Source organism: Lethenteron reissneri, chromosome 17, assembly GCF_015708825.2.
Source record: "Lethenteron reissneri isolate LAM-NWPU_2019-01 chromosome 17, ASM1570882v1, whole genome shotgun sequence".
In the NCBI taxonomy this organism is placed as follows: Eukaryota; Metazoa; Chordata; class Hyperoartia; order Petromyzontiformes; family Petromyzontidae; genus Lethenteron; species Lethenteron reissneri.
This window is the reverse complement of record NC_083795.1, coordinates 12,918,949-12,945,180: the sequence shown is the minus strand read 5'-3', so window position 1 is coordinate 12,945,180 and position 26,232 is coordinate 12,918,949. Positions and strand designations below refer to the sequence as shown.

The following is a 26,232-nucleotide window of genomic DNA, read 5'->3' as shown; positions in this document are numbered from 1 at the left end:
TTGGCCAACTAGTAGCCCAGTAGGCCCAGTGGGCTTGAGACTTCAGATATCTGTGTAATCGACCAAACTATTCCTTCATAGCATTGGGCTCCAGGCATACGCCACTATGTGCTGCAGGAGAGAGGTGAACCGTGGCATTGAAAGGATGCCAACGATGTTGGGGAGGCCCTTCATCGAGCAGTGCATAATAGCAGAGGATAAATTCATCTCGATATGCCGTGCCCACTAATGGGATGATTATAGAGACACTGGCCTCGTGCCAATTATGTGAAGAGCAGTGCGACCTCACTTTAAAAGATTCCAACCAGTGGCCATTGTTATGACACTTACAAATGTCTTGCCACACCCAGCACACACCATTAGGCATATTAGACCTAGCCCATCATGATATTGAAGTTTGACGTATAGCTGAAACAGACTACAATACATAAGACCATGCCGGTGCTAGTTTACATGTTTGGCACGTGCGGCAGCGCTTTCCCCGCTGCATCAAGGGCAAGTTCTTGAAGAAACAAGAATGTCATCCAACATGGAGCCCTGCCAATCCACTGGCGGTGCAGAATGGGTGAGGGTGTATGTGAGCGAGCGGATTGATCACAGTGGGTGTGCTATAGGGGAAAATAAGCAAACAAGGGAATGGGGCAAAGAAGCGAGTGAGCAATGGAGCGATTGTGCTTACGAGGGAATGGGCGAACACCCAAACAACAGGGTAAACGCTTGCAAGGCAGAGGTGGGCGCCAAAGTGACGAAAGGATGAGGTGCTTGTGTGGACGAGAGAGCAAGTGGACAAACCAAATGTTGGATGATTGTGCATACACAAGGGTTTTGGGCAATCGAGCGAATGAAGAGGAAGAAGTGGGCAAGCGAGCAAGGAGCCAGGGGTTGTGCTTGCGGGCATTACGCACGGTGGCGAGGTCGAGCGGTGTCTGCCCCTCCTGGTTTTTCATGCTGGGGTCGGCTCCGTGCGCAAGCAGGAGAGCGCACAGCTGTGTGCGCCCTTTCTGCGCCGCCTCGTGCAGAGGTGTGAATGCCCATTTGTCCGTGGCGTTCACGCACGCGCTGTACTTGATGAGCAGTGCTGCGATGTCCACGTGCTGCATGAAAAACAAGGACGACACCACCAGCGTCACTAAAGACGATGCGACGATGTGAATTGGGACTTATTAACATCATGATCACTCATTGTTTATAAAGCATTGTCAGCATCATCATCAATCATAATCAATCAATTTCTCAAGGTCCTCAAGCCATCAGGCATCTCTTTACGATCCCGTGATGTAATTGTGTCTTAAACTTTCAAAATAAATAATGTAAAGACTCAACCAAATAAACTACCCAGCTTTTGTCTTGTAGATACATGTCTAGACAGTGTGGCATGGGTCGTTTCTGACATACCCCATAGGAGGCTGCATTGTGCAGAGGGATGAGCCCGCCTTTGTCCTGTGCGTTGACGTCTGCCCCGTGCTCCAGGAGGTACTCCGCCACTTCCAGGTTATTGTACCCGGCTGGGAGGGGGGTGGGTGGAGGATAACAGTGGACAAACACGCGATAATTAAAATGCAAGCAGCAAAACAAAGCCACAGGTCTCATGTTGCACCACCTTCGATTAACACGGTTGGCTACGTACTTACAGGTACAAATTAAATTCAACATGTGTATACTTAAGCTGTGTCCTGGTCTGATAAGCATGGGTTTAATAAAATAGTTTCTTAAAGCTATAACGAAGCTCATCCTGACAGTGCCAGAGTAAATTCAAGTGTGACCACACACCTCGAAATTTTTTTAACGTGAAAGTATTTACGTCATTACAAAAGAACATGGTAATGTGCTAGACCATGACTTTAAAGTCTTTTCTCATTTACAGATCATTTAATTCACGTACAGCCCAGGATACTAGCCTACAGAAGTATCTATTTTTTGGGTTCCATATTTCTTTAAAGAATTCATTTAAAAAATACTCGACGTATATGTAATTCCATGATGACTACAAGCTGCCTTACATTCATCAACAGCACAAGTTGTCATTAATCACTCAACAGCTGTGATGTCACCACATCAATTATGCCTGACTAGGTACACTGAGGGCACACGGAGGTAATGGCGCGCTGATCATACACAATCCCTTATGTGCATCACCGCCTGCTGAAAAGCAGTAGTTAAAAAAAAATTTAAAAGTTGTAGAACATCATTTATTTTACCAGTGGACAGACTATTAAGGTTAACGCATCTGTCTTGCAAAGTGAGACCTCGTCATTAGTTATGCAGAGACACATTAGTTGTTCGAAAGGTGCGGTCATTTGTCAGCCGGGTAACATAGCACTCGCCGGTGACCCAGCACTTAGTGAGCAAGAGTTGATGGATCGCAAAAATATGTCAAATCTCCAAACCTGCCGAGTTTCGAGATGGCAATGAACTAAATATGCTCATGAACCCATCTCTGTACACCTTCGAGTGTTTGCCCCCTCATAAGCAGTGCGTTTTCTGCCATGGGAAAAAAACATCTTCAAGGAGAGATTTGCCCACCATCTCCAATGCGCGACTCTTTGACAACAAGAGAATGCCGAGACTTAAGTCAAACTTTCCTGGATAAACACACGACATTCATATTGTTATTATGATTATAATGACAATGCACTCGGTAGCTCCGCTCCTGGTAAAAAACAGAGATGTTAAACGAGAGGGTCACAAGCGGGCAACTGCAGCCGGCGCCAGCTTGGCTCACCCGCCAGGTGCAGCGGCGTGGAGTTGCGTCCCCTGCGAGTCGCGGCAGTTGACGTTCTCGCCGGAGCAGAGTTTCTGCACGCGCGCCAGGCAGCCCTTCTTGGCGGCGTCTAGGAGCGCGGCGTCGCCCCTCAGCAGGTCCTGGATGTCCGTGTCGCCCTCCTTCACGAGGTCCAATGGCGTGTTCCCATCACGGTTTTTCTTTGTTGGGTCAGCGCCGTGCTGTGTGAGCCGATAAGCGTTGAAAAATAAAGATTATGGTTCCGAAAGCTTTAATAACAAATCTTGTACAAAAAAATGTTTTAATGCCAATACATTCGTAGAATTGCTCACGTGAAAATCAATTGTCTAAAAAAAGATTTGTCCCACTATATAGATATAAAACACAGAAATTACGTGAATTAAATGCTTAACTCCCAATCATAATAAAATCATAGAATCGTGCAGAGGGTACAATATAAAAATGTTGTCCCTAGTACCAAGTTGCCAAAATGAATTCGACAAATCAAGGAAATGCAAAATGCATGCAAGCATGGCATAGAACATATTGCTTACAATAGTTGCACCAGTCACACATTGACATATCAAACCTTATATGAGAAAAGTGCATCAATAACTCAAGCAGTGACTTTTCTTTTTAAACCTGAGTGAATAAAAAAATATCTGATTTCAAGATGGATGCGACCATTTTCAATTACATTTTCACAGTTGCCATTCACTTTAGCCAGTCCCATTGGATGTGGATTTTACCATTCAACCCCTCCACAAGAAGGAAATGTCACAATCTGGGGTCATGCTTTTTTCCACAAATACAAAACCTCCCGTCAAAACAGTCAACCCTCCACTCAAAGGGTGTTTAGGGCCTTCTCCGCAGCTGCTTTTGTTGTCTTCGATTCTTTGCCTATGGCTGTTTGCACTTCTGAGACCTGACCCACTGTTGATGTGTTGCAACATTACATCTTGGCAAACATATGAAGAGGAAAGTTTCGATTCCTACAAAGGTGGATAGCACATCTGAGTGATTAGTTGTGCAAATTGGTTGCATGCAAATTAATCGCTTACACGTGCGTACATATATGCCACCGGAGGCGTTCACGTATAAGCAGGAAATTAAGTTGCAAGATTTGCAATTTGTTTGGCCAACTGATTTCGCTCGTGTTGAACCTGCCTTGACATGAATTAATTAAGTGTTTTTAACCAAGCAATCATTACTAAATATGAGAATAGGTTTTCCCCTTTTTTCTGGCAACAAAACAGGTGTTAAGATTTTAAAACACCAAACTCAAACCTTTTAAAAGGAATCATGTCTGCATTAACCACAATACTTGTGGTCAGAATGCAAACTAAAAACATACGCTGATAATATATGCATGTCTTTGAAACCTTAGGCTCAAAAGAAAGCCGTCTCTGGTGTGGACCAATCAGTTTCAAAGATAATGCATATATTCATCTTCTTGGTTCTTTCGGTAAAGTCACGTAGAAGGGACGGCTGATTGCGTTGTAGAAGGGACGGCTGCTTGCGTTGTGGCCGAAACGTCGTGAGAATTGTATTTTATTATGTTTTATTTTTATTATTTCCCTTCTACATGACTTTACCGAAAGAACCAAGAAGATGAATCCCTGCAGTCACGAAAGCTTTAAATCGAAATTTAATGCATATATTATCAGAGTATGTTTTTTGTTTGCATTCTGACCACAAGTATTGTGGTTAATGCAGACGTGATTCCTTGTAAAAGGTTTCAGTTTGGTGTTTTAACATCTTAACACCTGTTTTGTTGCCAGAAAAAAAAGGGAAAACCTATTCTCATATTTTGGTACTGGCAAAGGAGGTCCCATGAATAATTACTAAAACTAAGCAACCAAACTATTTTTAAATACTAAACTTATTTTTCTTTTAACCGGTAGGACCCACTGAGCTATATAGCTCTTTTTCAGAAGCAACCTGGCCACAAATGATAGCTCAGCGACGTAACTTATCACGTGGAAATTTATAGCAGCCAAATCATCTAAAACGTATGTTCCTGTGGAGGGAAAAACCAAAGAACCTGGAGAAAAATCCACAACTACAGGGAGAACATGCTAATTCCAAATATACAGGCATCAGCCTGGGATCAAACTCACGACAACCTATATACCAGGCAAGGTAGTTAACATCTTGCCACTGCAGCACCCCCAATTGTTCAACTAAGGGCAAGTGGCACCGGACAGAGGGGGGTGTTGAACTGTGTCAAGGCATGTGCCACCTTGAGCAGGAGCTTGCAGATTTCGTATTTTCCCTTGGCGGCAGCCTCGTGCAGAGGTGTGAACTTCCACAGGTCGGCAACGTTGACGACGGCGCCACGCTTCACCAGCAGCTCTGCCACCTCGTAGTGGCCGTAGGAGCATGCGTTGTGTAGGGGTACGAGGCCCCTGCGGCGGCACCACACACACACACAAAGATCCCCAGACGTAGTTTTGATAAACGCAACGAGGAAAGGGTATGGCTCGTACCGCATCCAGATGTCACAGTCTCCCCCAGTGCTGATGTTTACACACCACACCAGGTACATATTTAAGGCCGAGGCAATCTAGGGGAGGCCCAGGACTGGTTTTGATACAACTCACATAGATCTTCCATCAAGTTATTCAAACTATAGTGAACACCTGCTGTTAGCGAGTACCTATAAAGGCCAGCACGTCTCACGAAGAAGTGATGTGACAACTCCACATCCACTACTTTTGTCTCCCTCAATCCCGATAATTAATGCCGAGTAAAATACGGGCAACTTTCACAATCTTTCAAGTGTTTTGTGAAAAAGTCTCTGCCACAGCCATTTTATGACAAATGGAACTGCTCCAAGCTGAATGGATTCTTTAGTTTCATGGCACGATTCCAATTGCATAATTGGAAATGGGGGGGGGGGGGGGGAAGACCATAGAATATATAAACGAAACAAGGAACATGCCTCATGCAAAATGCTTCCTCGGCCATGACTGCATTGTTGCGACGCGCTTAAATCAGCAGGTTTTTTTTCAACGTAAACAGAGGCCATATCTGTACAGCACCAACTTGATACATTTCACAGCGAGCGTGAGCAGAAACTATATTTCCACCCACACGGGTTTGGGAGCTGTGCCTACGGGCCTTGACGTTTGCCACTGCGAGCGAAGTGAGCGAGCGGTGTGGTGTGTTTGCGGCACGTCGTGGAGAGCGCGAGCTACCCCTTATCCTTGGCGTGCACGTCGGCACCGTGCTGCAGCAGGTACTCCACTACCGACACGCGGTTGTAACCGGCCGCAAAGTGCAGCGGCGTAGAATGCCGGCCCTCCATGTCCCGGCAGTTCACCGTCTGCGTGGTACACAGTTGCTGGATGGGAGAATGGAGGTGGTGGTGGTGGGGGAGGAAGGCACATGGTGGGTGAGATGGGGTTAAAAGGGAAGCCGCACAAAAGAGGGACGGTGTTGGCATGACAATTGCCCAACTAAATGGGGAATAATGAACGCTTGTGTCATCGGTTCCGCGTGAACAATTTCACCGATTTACTTTAAATAGCCAGCGAGGGCTCCGGTACTTGCTGCCAATCTTTGGATACTGGATTGTAAACACAGCGCCTGCATGTCCATGTTAAGTGCTGGAATGCATATTTAACTCTGAAGGCACTGCAAGCTGCAGTAAAAGATTTATAGACAGATACACTTCATTTAAAATGGGGTATGAGCCCAGACGTCTCTTTTTCAAGGGAGACCTGGATCCAAAAAAATAAAACTGGACTGCAAATCAATTCCAGTGCGAATTCAAAACAAAATGAAAAATATAAACAAAACGAAACACAAGTTCAATACAAATAAAAACAGAATGTCACAAGGGTGGCGCAATGGGAACACTTGTTTGTGCCTCACAGAAAGAAGGGCCTGGGTTCGATTCCCGACTCGGGCGCCTTTCTGTGTGGAGTTTGTATGTTCTCCCCCTGTTCTGCATGGGTTTCCGCCGGGATCTCCGGTTTCCTCCCATAGCTAAAAAAAACATACAATGTAACTGGTATAGGCCAAACATCCCAATGCTGAACATTTTAGCCGCAAATTATTCAATTGGGATAACAGTTAACAACATCATCCACTACTGCCAAAACGTGGCAGGACCCTTCTGAAAAAGTCGAGGCAACTCTCCTGATAATATAAAATAGCAAAAGCAATTAAAAAAATGAAACCCCACCAAAACTGAAGTAAAATCCAGTAAGGAAAATTATACGCAAGCATAAGTTAAAAGCCAAAGAGGAAAAATGCGATACAATTTCATTTTGAACGTGAAAGGAATTCAACTTTTAGCTACTTAAAAAAAAGATTGCTATGTTAAAAAGTAAGTGGATTCGATTGTTCAAAGTGAGAATCTTCCAGCTGTCAGTTCTAAAAACCTACATGAAAAAAGAATGTTTCACCCTTTCTGGCAATAACGCAGGTATTAAGATGTTCAAACACTAAATAGAAACCTTTTGTAAGGCATCAATTCTACATTAACCAATCATACTTGTGGCTAAAACATGCCCCAAGTATTCTTATTTTGCATCATCTTGGAAACTGGCAAAAAGGTGCCATAGGTTAAAAACACAAAATTCCTTTTAAAAGGCAAAAGCGTATTTTTACCTTTACAGTGTCCAAGTCCCCAGCTTTTGCAGCTTCCAGCAGCTGATGCTCCACGTCAGAGTTCCTCACCGGAAGGCTACTCTCTGGAGATAGCAAGACACAAAACACGCCTTCGGTGATTCACACCGCTTGTCTGTGTTTCTCCGCTTTGCCAACTGTCCTCAGGAGGCATATCACAGTTATTTTTTTCTTTCAATTGATCTTCCTCGGAAAATGAAACAGCCAAATTGCAAATATTTTTTTTCCAGCGATCCATTTGTGTGTTCCCATTGCTCGTATGAAATGTGGGTGCAGTAATATTTTGTTGGGTCACAGACACACCAAGCAGCGGGTGAAGCTGCGGCTGGAGAAGAGATGAGAATGTTATATTTATGAGTCTTAAAAATAGATGAAGGAAATATATCAAACTTGAGATTTTTATGCAATATATTATGTGCGAGCACAAAGATCCCCAACGTGAAGCCTTACAGGCAGCTGGGGCAAGTGTTGTTAGTAAGCACTGTGACTAGCATGTAACACGAGGGTATGGGGTGGACAACACCACGTCTGATATTTAATTTCCTTCCTAGTGCAAAGGCTTGCACACCACAAAAGGGCCCAGTTGACCTAGGGAAGGGGTCGGCAACCAAAATAACAAAAGCCATTTTTTTAGAATTCAGTAATAAATTCAATATTTCAAGAGCCGCAATGCATGTGAATACGAGAAGGTCCTTAATAAATAACGTCACGAAGCAGTCCTTAAAGAGATGCATGCAGCTCAGGAGCCGTAGGTTGCAGACCCCTGACCTAGTGAAAGCCAAGAACAGGATCAGATACCAAATTACATTGATGCCGTGCAAGACTGGGCAATGGAACGCGGGTCGTCGGGTTCGTAGTGCAGTGTACGAACCGCTGTACCACTGTTCCACTCTCAACATGGAAATACGCTTTCCCTTCAAAGCCAAAAACTAATTATTGCATCGGGTCAGCTTCTTAAGATTGTATTTTTCCATGTGCTTCTATTCCATGCCTTTTCTTTTTGTATCTCTTGTTCCAACACATCCTGGCATCACCCTTGCTTCTCCCACTATTCGTTATGCACTGCACCACCATCTTCATAGCCCTTATCAAGTGCATCTTCTTTATCTCTTCTTATCACATTCCCAACCCATCGAAGTCTCAAATCAATTAAAATCCTTGAGAATATTCATAACCCCTGCTAAACCCCTCACTACTTTAGTCCGTCTCCCTTTCTGTTAAGAGATATTCTCAACATACATCTCGGCGCCCACGTCTCTAGACTACATAATAGCACTGGTTATATGGCTACATCATTGTCGTTGTGGTTACGTGGAAGTGCCCTCCTGTGCTGCACCGCACCATGCAGGATCTGTTGCACGCTCTCATTGCCCAGCTGCGCGGCGGTGAAGCCCTGCAGGGAGGGCAAATTGGGGTCACAGCCGTGCGACAGGAGCAGGCGGCATGTAGTCAGGTGGCCCGCGTGGGCTGCCCGGTGGAGGGATGTCTGGCCCAGCGAGTCCGTCACGTTGATCTTTGTAGGAGACAAAAGGACCACCACGAGTGTGTGAGATTGGTAAATGCAACAATTGGTTACATGAAACTGCATGCCAGCGTGTGCTACGAATGATACCGTAATTTTCTGACAATTATATTGCAATTGTGTTACCTAGCTCGTGCCATGAGATGAGGACATTTACATTTGGAGCTATCACTGCAGAGCAATGCAGGATCTTTTGTTAGGAATGGCAGATGGAAGATGACATGAAGTCACTTCAATTGGTCTCTTTTCCACAATTGGGGAATATTTTTTTTAAGTAAATGCCATGAAAATCAAGTAAAATCTAAAATATACAAAGTGAAGATCAGAATTTAATGTTATTTAGGCACTCTGATAATTGGAATACATTTTTTTATTGATTACACTTGGGAAACTGGTTTATTAACAGGTTGCTGAAACACAGATTGGAACCCATGAGCTCATGTTAACATGCTGGCTTAGTGCTGACACATTAGTCCTCGGAGCCACCTCTGCACTCACCACCCATACATCCTGCCAACATTCTTCACTACCCGAACAGTGTCGGCGATGTGCATTAACAATTTTTTGAGTCATCAATACGCTCCAAAAGTAACAAAGCAAATACCTTGGCGCCGTGTTTCAAGAGCACATCGATCACATCATTGTGCGCCTTGTCGGAGGCCACGTGGAGAGGAGTCAAGAGACTGCAAATAAACAGATCGTCACGCAATTAGTTTTTTTATACCGCTTCATCACAGAGGCTTTCACCACAGGTAATAAAGCCGTGCAATGGGCCCAAACCCACAGCCCACAAAAATCTCACACCATCAGCGTCAATGAAGAGTATATACAAAAAAATGTGATGCTTGTATACAGCGTGCGCGTGAGCAGTGCGGGTGGCTCACTCCTTGGTCTTCTCATTCACATTACCCCCCTTCCTGAGCAGCAGCTCGGACACTTGCTTGCGTTTTGGGTAGGGAGACGCAACGGCGCAGTGCTGTCGAAACACGCACACAGTGCACGACACAAAACACACCAAAGTAAATGATTGGTAGCACAATATTCTCCCAGTCAATAAATATCATGTCCGTCCTCTACCTGCTAAAGTTTACATTACTACACGTTTCCATTAAAAGTTAGAGCTAATGAAGTAAATGTAAAAGTCTGGATCAGTCGGCAATCCTCCACCCCCCTTCCCCTCAGTTAGTCTTATGGGCTGCTCTAGCCTGCAACAATGTACTGTCAGCGAGCACCTATTAAGGCCAGCATGATAGGCTGGCGGGCGGTGCGACCGACATCACGCACACCCCCGGGCTGCCTTTGTCTCTCCCGAACCGAAGATGACAACCACTGCACCAGGTGCTCATTAGGATCTGAGTGGACTCTGGGGAGACCCCCACTTGAGAGCAAGCTACAGCTCAGGTTCGCACCAGGGCGGTCTCGTGCGTCTGCGGGTGCTTGAAGTTGATGATGTCGAGCCCCAGGTGTTTCTTGACACGCGTCACGTCCGCCTCCCGCGCCGCCTGGAGCAGCGAGTGTCCTCGGAACTCATCTGCGTCCATGCACATCGACACACCCGGTCAATGGTCAATGAAAGCTCATGCACGGGTTACCCTGGGACCATTATCAGCGTTGTGGCCCGCTCCTGTGATCCAGTGCTTTGGAGGCTATGGTGGTGGGCAGATAACATAGATTAGAGTTTCAAATCTACAAGTGGGTTCATGAATATATCTGTGCAGCTGTTAGAGTATCCCCCCAAGTGTGTGATTTTTTTCTGAATAGTCCGTTTTCCTCCAATGAGCCAACCACTCATTAGTGGAACTGGTCAAACATCCCCAACTAGCTTTTTTGCCCGTCCAAGGACAGGTGTATATTGCAGTAAATCTGAAATATTCCATAGAAAAATTGTTCAGCTCATGATTATTAATGAGGGGGGGGGGGGGTTGCCCCATGTGGAGTAATGTCACCCCCTCATGGTTATTGTGGATGGGTACAGTGAATATAGTAGGTAATAATGCCAGACACTCCAGTAAAAAAGTCTTGAGTTTCGTCAATGCTTTCCTGGATCTATAAACAAACACATCATATGACCCGGCATTGGCACTCAAGTGCCTCTAGTTACAGAGCATTACTGTCTGATAAGCGCATTTTTGTAAAAATGTATCTATCCCAAGTAAAAAGATTATATTTAACGTGATAACATCCCACCGAGATTCACCACGTCTTTCGCAAGCAGTGCCTCAAGCTCCGCCACCACTAAACCTGCAGCTTAAGAGGTAGAGTGTCAGCAAGATTCTACTCGGTCGCCAACTCACAGACAAGCCTTTCCTTGAGCTCAGAGGTGGGTGCCAGGTCGATGGCACTCTTCGAATGGCAGTTGAGAAGCGTGGGGTCCGCGCCGTAACTCAGCAGCAGCGAGCAAACCTCCACACGGTTCTTTGACGCTGCCTCGTGCAGTGGCGTGAACTGCCACAGGTCCATGGCGTTCACGCTGGCGCCGTGCTAGCACACACACACGTGGAACGCGAGCGGAAACATTTTACAGACGCGAGGTGGAATGATAATTAAACACTGAGATGTGGTAATCAAGTCAAAAACCCACGCTCGCTTTGGTTTTCCTTTCAATGTCCACAAAATATTAATTTGGAATTCAACAAAAACCGTACCGTACGAAAAAATATGAAAATATAACCAAAGTACTATTAAAAATAATCTCTCTAGTTTTATGGCTGGCTGCTGGCTGGGCTCCTCCCCAGGACGTTGTCACCAAAACTAACTGGGTACCTGGACAAATGGAAATTACGTGAAAAAAATAACCATTGAGTTGAAACGGCATAAGTTAGGAAGCCATGTAATCGATAGAAACACTGAAAAGGTGGCAGTAACAAATACAGAAGCCTGACATTGTTAATTTAAAATGGCTAACTTTTTAATTTGTGCTCTTCATGAGATATTTTGCCAGAATATTCTTTAAATCCTAATTATAAAAAAAACTCAATACATTATCTTGCCATTTTATAACGTAAAAAGCAGATTACTTTTATTGCTCCAAATACAGGATTATAAGAGTATAAAAATGACAGCTCCTCTTATTTTATGTGGGAGAGAAAAGGGTTATTCATCACTTTTTAAAATGTTTGGTTGGTGAAACTCAAGTTTTTACATGTTGTGCAATTAAATAGATTGGCTCCGAAACAGATAACAGCTGAATATAAATATTTACTTAACTTATATGTTTGGATGTCAGCTAATACATTTTAATGGCAAATTTTAATTTTGTTCGAAATTCATCCCTCAAAAGCACACATTTAGAGATAGTTTAATACTCTTTCCATGTTATACTTTAGGCATTTTAAGTTGCGTATGAACGATAGCCCAGAAAGTTAATATGTTCTGAAGAAAATCGAAGGAAAAAAACACTGGCATGGTGAACGTAATGGAAATCACACTGCTCTTAAAATAACAGCTTTGAGTGCACCGTCATTAAGTCTGACGTGTTGTAATGTAAGAGCCTCACTTGAACATCCATTTGTACAAGCACGGCCCAAACTAAGCCACATCTGCCTTAATCATTTGGCCTCAACAGTAACCGCAGTCTCAGCATAATGGAGGCCATTACACGTGTGTCATGAATACCAGTTAAGAGGTGGCTTTGACACACATGCACACATCCATAGACACACATCATGAATCTCCGATTATCACGGTTGGCTACGTACAGGGTGCAAACGTTCAACATACATGCACAAAAAAATTCATTCGTAAAAGGCTTTGCTTACTTTCTATCAACTTTTGTGTCACACTCCAGGGGAAGATATTTACTTGATGCAATGATGATGGGGACTATGTATTTAAGTGTTGAGAATCAGTCTTTAAATAAAATTTAAACTTTAGGATGACCATGCACTGTGCGTGAAACCAACGAATCTCTGGGGATGTAATTTTTGGAGCTCCAATGAGAATTTTGGTTTTTGGAATTTGTAAGTTATCATTATAGTTTCAACCAAGTTTGTCAAACTTTAACTTCCTAGCCCTTCTAAAGAACATCAGTAAACAGTATTTGTCTGATACCAGAATAGATTAACATTTTCACCACCATATTCAGGGCTGCATAGATGAGTGCCACTCCATCCTCATTGGAGCCAAAAGAAACAAATGTTTACATTAAGGACACCGAGACCCTCATAGTATTCCGGTGCGTGGCGACATGGAAATTCATTGAAGGCTAAAACTTAAATACCATATCAACTCTAAGCAATGACATTAAGAACATAGTCTACCTTAACGAGAAGTTCCGTCACTTCATAGTGTCCATAGGAGCAGGCGTTGTGAAGAGGAACCAGACCCCTACAAGACCAGAGGCACGACACAGTCGATTAAACAGTATTCTTACGCTCACAATACATGTAATGTATCGTGCGCCTCGGAATTGATTATTTTTTATTTGTGCAAAGTTTATGCGAATGTTTAGATTACGCTAATGCTCAGGACAAATGAGAAAGGAATGGAACGGACAGTTCACATTAGACAATGTGATGATGTTAAAGGAGACGATACAAAGGAGGCATTACAATACAGACGAGTCAGTGGTCTACAAGAGTACAAATGAGACCGTACAAAGACATAAAAAATATTCTTGAATGGAATAGGGATCCCAAATCATGTCTATTCTTTGACTGTTGGGGGAAGGTGGGAGGCAGGATTACTGCATATCTACTAAAAAACTTCATTTAGTCCTCCTTCATGGCCAAGGTTCACAGATGCACTAAATTATACATTACAGTACACGCATATAAAAAAAAATCTACGTATCCCATAAAAAAAACACTGTGCAAAGCTAGATTGTTGAAGGAAGCAAACCAAGTCTGCCAATAACTCATGCTGCATGATGGCGCAATGTTCTCTGTGGCCGTGGCAAGGCACAGCCAACACAGCCAAGAGGTGCACATTAAATGACGCTCGCTCACTCCCTCCCTCCCGAGTAAACACGCAATACTCAGACATCAAGACTTCGGGAGCCGGGGCACAAGCACAAACGCACCCATGTGTGGCTGCCGCTCAGTGGCGCATTGCTGGAAGCATGGCGTGGACAGAGGGGTGGGGGTGGGCGGAGAGACAGAAGAGGATGGGGAAGTGGGGTAGAGGTTGTGGTGGGGTTGGGGGCTAGGGCAAAGGGGTGGGAGGGCACGCACCCCTTGTCCTTGGCGTGCACGTCGGCCCCATGCTGCAGCAGCAGCTGAACGATGCGCACGCGGTTGTATCCGGCTGCCAGGTGTAGAGGCGTGGACTGGACATCAACAGAGAGGGCGCACATAAACAAGTGAAACTGCACCGCAGCGAAAAAAAACATTAATTCTGTTGTGGCATCGCACACAAACTAATGCACCGCCTTTTAAGCTGCGATTTCAAGAGCAATTTCATTTCACACTTAATTATTTATAACCATAGCACTATACACGGCGCTGCAAAATATGCAGCAAGAGCACTTACGCATGGATTTCCAGCCATTTCGTTCGTACCCATGTGTTTTTTATGCCCGGCTATTTTCCATAACTACTTTGCAATGGTAACACTGAATCCAAATAGAATTTTTCTTGGATAAAAAGCAATATGACTGCCAGCTGTATTCAATGCTGAAAATTACATATGTGCAGGACTCTTAAGTCCCAAAAAAAACCACAACGGCCGTACTGAAAGACAGCTCCTAGTTACTCGGGCTCTCGTCACAGGCAAGTTAAGAGTGACACGGAGCCCTGGGGACCAGTCTACTGGTGTAGCCCCTACCACTTTGAGCAGTTGAAATGAAAGTGATGCCCATTGCGAAGCTGCAAAGGTCACAACTGCGCAGCGAGGCGCCAGCGTGTGCGCTGGTCGTGAATGCGTCGAGGAAGCGCACGCGCGATCCGCTCACAATGGGAAATGACATTTCACGCGTGGGTGCAGAGGTTTCACAAAACCCCTTTCATGTTTGGGCGCATTCTCCAACGCACGTAAAAAAACATGTACAAAAAATACGGATTATCATTCTCATATTTGAGGATGGTGTGCAATGTTCGGTAAAATGTAAACACCCGGGTTTTTTTTCCCAAAAGGTGGGCTCGCTGTACCTTGCGGCCGTCGCTGGCGTGGCAGTTGACGTTCAGTGGCGTGAGCAAAGCCATCAGCTTCTCCTCATTACCACTCCTAGGAAGCAATCAAGACACCACGTGTTAGATCCTTTCGTCACACAAAAAGGCATTCACATGCAACAATGTGGCATGATCAGCACCGCCAGAATGGCTTTTAGCTCTCATCCTAATATCACATTGTTTTTGTAGGGCCATTTTTTTAATGGTGTTTGTGAAAAATCAGCACAACACAAGTGTTTTTTCACATCAACCATCAACATTCTATGATTCTGACAGCTTAATTAAAAAAAAAGAAAATTATTTGGTTAATTTGATAAATTAGCAGCTGAGGGCTTATTTGTGAAATAAGTACAGATATGGTACAGAGACAGCATTACAAGCTGTATGGCTCAGGAAAATTTTGCCATTATGCTGAAAATTTCACATCAATATTTCTGAGAAGAAATGTTGTCACGGCTGGAGAATAATTACGAAATCGATAAGCCGTCTCTCCATGTGCCACCGCTCCAAATATTGATTTTCATGCATTTGATTTGGAGCCGAGGTTGCGGTGGGGACAAAGGAGGTGGGGCTGCGAGAGGGCAAGCTCAGTGCGAGTAGCATACCTCGCTGCTTCGAGCAGCTCATCCTTCTTGTATTCACCTGCGGGGCGACATGGCATGGTGAACCAGGACCACAATGCGCCAACCACCGGACCCAACTTTCTCCGGATGAATGGAAGCAAGACACAGGCGCGTGGAGTGGCGCAAGTGGCCCTGCGGCCCGGCTGGGACATGTTCACGCATCAGTGACAAGATTCACTGCCTCTGCATCCATCCAGACTTCTCCTTCCCACCCCACTCTGTTGCCCTCCACTCCTCCTTGCCGCTCCCCCCCCCCCCCCGTTCCCAACACGTCCACTCGCCGCGACGCTCGGTTGCCCTCTCCGCCCGCTTCCATGACACCAATCGGGAAATGTGATAGGCTGAGGGAGGTCTAATTTCATTAGTGAGGCCTACCAATCCATAACTGCTTGCAGAGAACAATTTACACCGCCGTGGCACTCGTGTCTGCAGGAAAGTTAAATATACCCTGCGCCTGACAAAGACAAAGCTGTGCTGGCATGACCATTTTAATTAAACAGGATGGAATGTCAACTATTAAAAATGCCTTTTCTTTAAATTAGGTTACAAAGAATGGATAATTTTAACTTCCAAGTGATGCATAATTAACCAACTCCGCTGGGTAATTGTCAACCATCCATAATGCTTGCCTTTTATGGACACTTCACAATAACAAGAGTGCGTTAAATGTTGTCGCGTGTCACCAAAATGCCATTAAAAAGAAACGTTTTTGAAAATTCCCCATCATGTTGTCAGCATTACATTCTACCACATGATACACAAGCCTGCTCAAATTCCATTACGCACGAACAAGGCACGTTTTCTATTAAATTAACCACTGCAGTTCCAGCGAAAGGGCACAACACAGGGGTCTGACAGGCAGGGAAAAATCGGCCACCCAAGGAGACCCTCTCCCCTCGCGTGAAAAACAAGCAATGTGCCGATGACTTGTGACAATCAAGAGGTAGCATGTGCGTCTATAGCAATGGTTAACATGGAATCATTTGCTGTGTGAAGAGTGCGAAGAGGCGACAACGATTGAGTCAACTATGGTCAGTGGTTCTGGAAATTACTAATTCACATTGGACAGTCAAAATGAGAAACAGGACTCTGCAGTTAAAATAATTGAAATGGCATTTAATAAATAGGTGGGATTGTAGTAGTGTATTATAGACCACTCAGAAGAAAGATAGCACTTTGCTTTAAATCTGATTACGTTTTACTTGAAAGAACATAACTTAAAAAGATTTGCACAAGTTTCACATGCAGGACGCTGTGAAATATTAGGGTCAACAATTAGGGTGCCAAATACTGCTGTGGCACCGGAGGTAGCACACACTGTCCTATGAAACAAGCAATCAAAGTTGAATTCCTGATAATGGCTAATATAAGTGGCAAGTGATATCTGAACTGGTCAAGGGCTCCCCCATCACCCCCCCCCCATCAAACCGCACTGACATGGCATAGAAAGACGTTCTCCCAGCAGTACATTAATGATGGGCTGTAAATTAATATTATTATTCAGATTCCAAGTGAGATAAGCACTGTGTAAATTATCGTTGGGGAAACCATCACTTCAAGCTGTAAGAAAAATAAATATTCTTTCGAAAAGTCAAACTGCATGTGTACCAAGGTCACACAGCTGGGCATGCTCCTGGCAGGCAAGGGTTAACCCTCCTCTGACATTATGCAGCAGCTGGGAATAAACTGCAGGACCCTGTGTCTGGTCGACATTCAATGAGAAGCCTAGCTGTGCGTTACAGATGAAAATCATGAATGCCGTAATCAATACATGTTTCTGAAAGAGGCCAATTTAGAGCACATATCCCCCCTCTCTCAAATGCAGCTTCAATGTTATCAATGTCATCTAGTCACTATTAAGCAAAATGGAAAATACTATCACTGACATGCAGGGGCTTATTTGTTTTGTTATATTTTCCTTTAGATTATATTAGACTGAAGACAGCCCACAACACTACAATTCCATTAGTCCAATACATTCATTTGATGCGCAATACACCAATACGACGCTCAATATTTATAAGTATATACAATATGCACACAATCCGTACACATGCTGTTGACAATTTTGCAACATTGAAATAAAAATTATTACAAACCATAATGAATAAATAACAAGTTTGACATGTAGTATGATACATGGCCAATACACAGATGCTTGGAATGAAATGTAAAATGGCCATGTTCCATATCTATACAAATTATAATCAGAGGGTCAATTGGCATCTTCAAAATAATAAATAGAAATACAATGAACAGGCATCAGAAGTTTTAAAGTGCAAAGGGAAAAGAGGCACAACCACCAGTCTTGGTAAAAGCCTATCAGCCAAAATGTTAAGCAACATGCATTTTGTTTTCTCAAGCCTAATCTTAACTCGCTTGTAAATTTGCTAACATTGGGCAAAAGCTGGTCATCTGCCAGGAAATATTTCCCCCCTTTCAAGACCCCAGAGAGTAATGGGAATTCGTGAAAGAGTTATCCTCAGGGAGGTCGGGGTGAGCACACCGAGTGATGTGATGTTTCCATGCGGTGTGCTTGTTTGATGCCTGCCCTCACCACAGCAGTGTTTGATGGCATCTATAAGCACAGCAGCACCATACAAGCCGCACGCCCAGCAGACGTCACACCATCACAGCTTCATTTGCAAGTACGCGACACAAGCCATACGAGCTAATTGTCCACTCTTCTCAGCGAGTGATACAACCACCTCACCACCATCATTACTGACAATGCCTTGCAAGAGCCCATAATAGGCTGATAATTTTGGCATTTGGTTTTTACACATTGCTACTCACAGTCCTTGCAGTTTTTTTTACTTGAAGCATACCGACCACGTCAAATGTGTGCGTAGTGGTTTAAGGCTTTGGGACTTTAACTCGAGGATGGTGCAGTCCTGCGTTAAAGGTGTACAGTAGTGCGATGTGGTGCGGTGCAGTGTTGTGCGGTGCAGAGGCAAGGTGAATGCGGTGCGCTGCTTACCTGTGAGCACTGCTTTAGCAGTTGGCTCGGCCAGGTCGAGAGCCGTTTTGCCGTCCGTGTTACGGATTCCCGGGTCGGCACCATGCTGCAAGAGCACTAGGCAGGGGAAGCACGGCAGGCAGTACCACGTGTCAGTCGCCACTCCGCATGAGTGCAACATCGAAGCTGGGCTTGGCGCGAGCCACACAGCGAGAGGTGAGGGTAGCTAATCAGAGGCTGGTGCCTTGTTGAGAGGCGTAGTCGATCCAGTCCGATGTGATCCTTGTCCAGAAGAGGCAAGTTTGAAAGCACCGCTGAGTGAAAACGACTAGCAAGCTGACGCAAGGCAAATCCCTCCAATAAATAATGTTAAAATGTAGATCCAAAGTGGAAAAGCATCCAAGACCGAAGCAATTTGATAGAGGCTACCTACTGAAGAACTAGCGCATGGTAAGACAAGGGTTCGTAGATGGCTACAAATTACAAATGCTGCTGCTACATCACAAGCTACAAAAGACAAAACAATCATGTTCACGGTGCCAAAATGCAAAATGGTGATGCAGATTAACTGTCAATTCTTGAACGCTAAAGCCACGCAGCAGACTAGCCTATTGAGCTACAAATCAGCACGTACAAGCATTGTAATATGATTTTACGCACAAAATAGAATAAAACTCTCGCTGGTAGTTTGACATGCTGAAATTACACTGCTATCTTAAAGTAAATCAGACTAAAAAAAGCCAATAACCTCACCAATAAAATAAAAAATGGATATGAATCTGTTATTCAGTAAACTGCATTAATGCACTACTAATAGCTGCAGAGATGCGCTACAGAATACATAATCAGTTTTCTTACAATTCAATAATTTATCACGCTTAAATCCATGTTAGGTTTAAATTTATGATCACGCCATGAAATTGTATAAAACTGTGGTGACTTCAGCGACATCTTTCACACCACGACTATTTAAAATTAAAAAAAAATGTTAACAGAAAAACCCAGATAAACTCCCGATGAAATCTTTCTCTGCGGATGATGAATCACAGATAACCGCTGTGCGACTGCATGCTGCTAAAATTCCTTCTTCTACGAAAAGTGCTCTAACAGCACGGCGTCGGATGAGATCAACAGCTTGCTCGGCAAGCCTCCTGAAGGGCTGTCTCAGCTGCGCTGTGAACGTTCATCATTAACTGCAGGCTGCCTCGTAGTTTCCCCCCAAGACGTGGTAATTTCCGTAAAGCATTAAGAGATCCCATGCGCTGGGAATAGGTTGAAGGATGTCCAAAGAAGCGCCGTTCAAAATTTCACTGCAAACATCGTCGCTTCTGACTGGTGTGCAGCTCAAAAGAACCTTCCAGCTATAGAAACACGCACATCAGCGATTCAGCTTTCGTCCGCTGCAGCAGATAAATAAACCGAATCGGTCCATCTCCCCTTTTCCCCCCACAGCATGCCCCCTCCTCTCCGAACGCCTGCAGATGGGCTTGAACCTGGCGTGGCTCCAGCGTTCCCATTACATCACAGGCTGTGGATGGCACGGCTAACCTAAGACCAATAACTGCTACTGAACAATCAATTCGTTACCTCCCAAAACAATGCTGACGTAACTGCATACGTTTCCTCCCACCGCATACTCAACGCTATCGTAGAGGGAAAAAAAATGCCCCAGGCACCAACATTTTATCTAAAACAATGTGGTGGTCTAATTAATGATTTGAAATAAATATATAACCTGAGAAATTAATCACTGTTGATATGCTGACAGACGAACATGTAGAAACAGTAAAAGGCAGACGTTAATGGCTGCTTCAAAGATTATTGTGCTTAAACTATAATGATGATGTATAACAAATTCAAAACATGTTAAGTGAAATTTACTGTTTTAATGAAATGCATAAATACATTTACAAATAGAATCAATACCATAATTAGTCCACTCCCAACAAAAGCTCTTACAAATTCTACCAAGTTTTGGCAATTAATGGCTCCTATATTTACAAGTACTGCGCAAATGCTTACAACTAAATATGGGCAGGCACAGGAAAAAAACGACACAAAATGCCGACCTAAACAATACTGGGTCAATGTTAAAAGCACTTGGCTGCAATCTCGCCGCTTGCTTAATGATAGCAAAATGAAAGCTCTCTCTCTCTTCGCTCCAGACACCATGTCCCACCAATTACACGTTGCCAACATTGTTGCCCTTTGATACAAGATAAATCTATGAAAGCTCTATTTAAAATATCCTTGTACAGTCACTCATCTCCTGTTAGCACAAGATAAAGGCAGTTGATGTTCCCATCTAGCAAACACCACACAGAGGTTGTTATGAGCAATGCTTAATAGTGAGTGGTGCTGTCTACAAAATATTGGTGGGCTGATTATACACTCAAATAAAAAAAATCTGACTTGGGCAACATGCATTTCAGCTAAAATGTACGGCACTCAAGCAATTAACAAAAAATGCGTCGTAGTTTAACAGCATGTCACAGCAAAAACAAACGCTTCTCTTTCAAACCTTACATTTGAGCAATTATTCCATTTGCACGCAATTTCCACAAATCCGCATTCACTTCAGATCACAAGAGCGTGCAAATTGGAGCGACCAGTTATTCAAGTAGGCTCCTGTCAGGCAATGTAAAGATCCAAATTTGCCAACGACACTACAGGGGGAACAAGTATAGATGTCGTCAGCTGTACTAGCTACACCTGTTTGTGCAGAAAGTCGAGCCCGCGTCAAATCTGGGGAACCATATATTAACAGCGTGAAATGTGATTAAGATGCGTGCTGTGTGCTGGTGGGACCAACCGAGGCTCATTTGGACTGCGTGACACACAAATGATTTGATATTGGTACCATTTTTAGAGCACAAAGGCTAGCAAGCACGAAGGCACAATGCTTATGCCGCATCAGCTGTACAGATCATTTCAAACCATAGTCTACTGCAGAACTTGTTCACGTTGACAAATCCAGGACAGTGACCAGCGAGTTCCATGTAGATGGGCCGGACAGCACAAAATTGTGCAGGCCGTATCTCAATCTCTTTATGCGTAAGAAAATACGGTCACTGCACGCTGCCGACGTGTGAGTTGACAACGGATTAGTAAACAATATAGGCATAAACACTCTCTCCGTGTTGCGTCGACACTCACCTATACACACGTCAATCTTGCCCTTGATTGCAGCCTCGTGGAGTGGGGTATAGTTCCAGTTGTCACGAGCATTGGGGTCGGCGCCCTGCCTGAGTAGCAGGTTCACCACCTCGGCGTGGCCGAACGAGCACGCATTGTGCAGGGGGATGAGGCCGCCATCGTCGCGGGCATGCACGTTGGCCCCGTTTTGCAGGAGGTGTTCCACAACATCCTTGCGGCCAAAGCCTGCGCGAGTTCAATGCAAACACACGCACAAAGCGTTAGTTACTGAAGCCAAGGCCGTACTCCATAACAGTGGAGGACCTGAACTGCAGTGACTCTGCATGTTGAGGTCCCTCAGCTAAATAGGACTAAGGTTAGCCAAAGGATGATAGGTTTTTGCTGGACTGAAGTATCCCATGCAGATATGGGTTCAATGGAGCAACTGGGGGAGCAGCACTGACACATCAAAATTTAGATTTGGTTAAACAAAGCAATTCTTGACTGACATGCCAAACCACATACGTTTTGCACCAAGCCGTAAATATATAACATTCAGATAATTGGTATTGTTTAAGTATACATCTAACTATTTTGCAATTACATTAGTTTAGATTAATGCTATCTCCTGTGCATGAAGCAGTATCTTGATTTATCTGCCAATGCATTAACGCGTGAGAAAATGCGCCAACACAGCTTAATTGATTAGCTTCAGTATGAGGTAAAGGCCAGCAACATAAAAAACAACAGTCGTCCCCAAGGACATGCATGAGATGCAAAGCCATTACAAGCAGCGAAATATTCGTGCGCACCAACAAATAAACTTTAATTATTTATGCTCCGTATTGATGCAGAGAAATATAGCGCAGAGTTCTAGAGTACAATATTCTAACACTTTATATTCACTGAAGCCAACAATCAGGAAAAATGCACAACTGGATTGGCACTGCACAATATCGACGGTAATATGAGCCATTAGGTTAGTTATATGACATCATGGCAGCGTAGTTCTCAAATGGTTGCTGGATTTTGTACCAGCAAAAAAAACACAATCGACCTTGTAATTGATTTTCCTTACTTCCTAAAATATCAATTTTATTTAACAAATCGTCGTGTTGACGAGATACAAAAAAATATTTTCAAAACATAGCAATTCAGGAACCCGAGTTAAGACTTGAAACTACGAGGCTTTCCTCGCTAACATGGCATTATCCATCATCTCAACTACATCTACTGAGGGATGAAGATCTCTCCACACAGGCGTCGGACAGTATGGTCAACGTCATTACCAGTATTATTAGAAAGTAATTTTATGCAGCAACATTTGAGATGTTGACACTGCTGCCAAGGTAAGGCGGTAATTAAACTGCTCTCAGTAAAGTGTCAGTGTCGCACTGAGGCGAGAACGAGTGATTCATCTTCAAGTATTGTATAGTGCATCATGTTTACAGGTTTATTAGAATCCTAAGCGTCTAATATTAACGCAACTCAACATGCAAAACTTCACAGAAGGGAAATAAATTGATAATGGGTTCCTGTTGCGCTATCAGTAAAAATACTTATTTTTTATATTTAAAAGCCTTCACTAGCCCCCACTTGAACGCAATTTGATGTTAATAGTCTCATTGTTTCCACGATAACCTCAACACCGCCGTACTGTTTAAGTACAAACTTGTATTCCAATAACGAACAACAGTAGCATTTAATAGCGTTAATTAAAACCATTATAAAACCTGTATCAGGCTTAGGTAGGCCTAGGCTTCCTCCAACATCCCGACCCAAACCTTTCCCCCCCAATCCTCCTTCATGACTCCCATCAGCATAACCATCATGACCACAATCCTCATCCATCGCTCGAATTGAATTCATTTGGTTCAGAGACGCGAACTTAAGCCACCCCAAGTGTATACGACGCACAGGCCGAAGCCTCGGGCTTTTCCTAGAAAATAAAAACAAGGCCCGACCTCACGCCCACGGCTTCGTGTGACGACGGCGGCGGTGAGGGGAGCGGTGGCGCCGCGGTTAGCGCGACGAACTAGGCTAGCAGAGTTCGATTCCCCCGCTCACGGCCACCAACACCGGTGATGGAGTTATCTGAACCGGGCCTGGGCATTCCCCTAGGTCGACTCGGCCGCAAATGAGCTGGTGCGGTGTGGAGTAAACATCGCCACTCGGGGAGACAAAGGCGGCCGGGCGTGGTGTTGGCAACCCACGCCCTCGTGTGTCGTGCCGGCACCTTCATAGGTGCTCGCTAACAGCACTTGCCCCTACAGTCTGTTGATGTTGGACGAGGGATCTTTGTGTTTGATCGAAGCGAATGGGTTAGCAGTGATGGTCACGATGGTGGTGATGGTCGTATTGATGAAGATTGCAGTAATGATGATGGTATAAGCGATGGGTGCTGTAATGATGGCAAGTGATGTGTTAGTTGTGATGGAAACGATGATTTTATCAGTGATACTGGGTGTCGGTGGTGGCGGGTGCTGCGAGCGAAGATAATGGTGTTAATTTTGGTGACGGTGATATGTTTATTGAAATGGATGGTGGTGGTAATAACGATTGTGAAGATTGCAAAGCTTTCGTTAGTGCTAATATTGCTGTTATGATCATTACGGTAATCACGGTGTTCATAAAAGATGACAATGCTGCCGTTTGATTATTAGTAACGAAGCTGTTTATACTACTGCTGAAGATGACTAACGATTAATATAATCGTGAGTATAACGATTATTATAAACGCGATAACGGATTGTGATCAACTGATGGTTTAGGATGAACATGAAACGTACGATTATCATTACGATTTCTATGATTAATACGACGAGCATGAATACACCGTTGTAACAATGTCGACAATTATGAATATGAGTATGATTATAAGGCAATGATGTAATAATGATGACCACAACAACAACACCGATGCCCTCACTCACCGGCCGCGAAGTGCAGCGGCGTGGACTTGCGGCCCGTGGTGTCCCGTGCGTTCACGTTGAGGGGGCTGACGAGGCGCTTCACGCGGCCCACGTCCCCGTTGCGGCACGCCTCGAACAGCTCCTTGCCCGCATCGCCTCCATCGGCGGAGTTGTCCTGCCCGGAGCCCCCCGGCCCGGACCCTGTCGCCGCCGATGCCGCCACAGCGGCCGCTGCCGCCGCCGCCGTCGTGGATGGGGAAGACGTAGCAGACCCCGCGACTGTCGTTGTCATTGCTGCTGCAGTTGAAGTGGCTGCTGCTGCTGTTGTTGCTGCTGCCGCCACCGCTGTTGTTGTTGTGTCCAGCGAGCCCGAGCTGGGAGACGACGACGAGGAGGGTGAAGCGAGGTGCGCCCGCCGCGCCGCCATTTCGCGGCTCACGGGGGCCGCGGCTGAAGTGGGAGGAGACTCCCCTTCGCCCCGCCCCCTTCAACCCCCGCCCCGCCCCTTTCGCCCCCCCCGCCCCTTTCGCCTCCCTCACCCCCCTCCGCCTTCTCCCCTCGCCCCCCCTCGCCCCCCTCGCCTCCCCCACCCCCCTCGCCTCCCCCACCCCCGCCTCCCCCACCCCCCTCGCCCCCCCCAAACCCCCTCGCCCCCCCCTCGCCTACCCCCTCGCCCCCCCCCTCGCCTTCCCCCTCGCCTCCCCCCTCGCCTCCCCCACCACCTCCCCCGCCTCCCCCAACCCCGTCTCCCCCCACCCCCCGCCTCCCCCCACCCCCCCGCCTCCCCCCCAACCCCGCCTCCCCCCACCCCCCCGCCTCACCACAAGCCTAGCGTGGATAGGCGCCCGGACCCGCGCTCTCATTGGCCGGCACCGCGCGTCAACCGACGAATCGTGCGCGCCCTTGCAAATGGGGGGGGGGGGAAGTTGCCGTTGCTAGGCGGCTCGCGGACAAATCACGAGCCGAGGCAGCGTCCGCGCAGTTGCCCCGTGCGTGGCGGGCGGTGGGGGGAGGGGGCGGTAATCACGAGGTGTGGCAACGGGGGGGCGGGGCGGGGGTGTGAGGAGCCACCGTCGTTGGGGTGGGGAGGGAGGAAGGGAGGGGGCGGGGCTGTGAGGAGCCACCGTCGTTGGGGTGGGGAGGGAGGGAGGGGCTGGGGTAGGGCGGGGCCCGCGGCCCCCCCCTCTCCGCTGCCCAGCTCCATGGCAACGCGGGGGCCATGTGGCCGTGTTCTCGCGTTCGCGTCGAGCGAATTCGGGGCTCGCGGTAGTTGCTGCGACTGCGGTCGTCCGGAGCAGAACTCGACGACGACATCACGACGCGATGCCTCCCCCCCCCCCTGTCCACAAATACGCTGCTCCTCACGCGCTTGTCTTGGCTTGACCACCCGAATTGGCGCCACGGTGGCGAGATGTTGACGACCTCGCCTGGTGTACAGGAGGTGGTTGGATCGATCCCGATGCCTGCTGCTGTATATTTTGAGTTTCCCCGTGGTGGCTTGGGATTTTTTTCTCCGGTTCCTCTGAGTTTTTTTTTCAACATTTAGAATCAACATGCGTTTAGAGTTTTTGGCTTCTATAAATGTGCACATGATATGCCACTTTGTTGAGTTAT

General features: G+C 45.6%; 1 protein-coding gene across 1 annotated transcript in view; it reads right to left on the bottom strand.

The window, feature by feature from the left end:
• LOC133343506 (poly [ADP-ribose] polymerase tankyrase-2-like) overlaps positions 1 to 25,140 on the bottom strand; it is a 39,227-nt gene extending 14,087 nt beyond the window's left edge. Inside the window, 19 exon segments of the mRNA XM_061553168.1 lie at positions 906 to 1,094; positions 1,396 to 1,505; positions 2,723 to 2,753; positions 2,755 to 2,943; positions 4,965 to 5,130; positions 5,923 to 6,068; positions 7,343 to 7,425; positions 8,702 to 8,873; positions 9,487 to 9,565; positions 9,767 to 9,858; positions 10,292 to 10,413; positions 11,177 to 11,363; positions 13,142 to 13,208; positions 14,054 to 14,148; positions 14,969 to 15,044; positions 15,595 to 15,631; positions 18,593 to 18,688; positions 21,728 to 21,952; positions 24,640 to 25,140. Of these exon segments, the coding sequence (XP_061409152.1) occupies positions 906 to 1,094; positions 1,396 to 1,505; positions 2,723 to 2,753; positions 2,755 to 2,943; positions 4,965 to 5,130; positions 5,923 to 6,068; positions 7,343 to 7,425; positions 8,702 to 8,873; positions 9,487 to 9,565; positions 9,767 to 9,858; positions 10,292 to 10,413; positions 11,177 to 11,363; positions 13,142 to 13,208; positions 14,054 to 14,148; positions 14,969 to 15,044; positions 15,595 to 15,631; positions 18,593 to 18,688; positions 21,728 to 21,952; positions 24,640 to 25,045 (2,568 nt within the window). The 5' untranslated portion in view covers positions 25,046 to 25,140.
• Between the last annotated feature and the right edge of the window lie 1,092 nt (positions 25,141 to 26,232).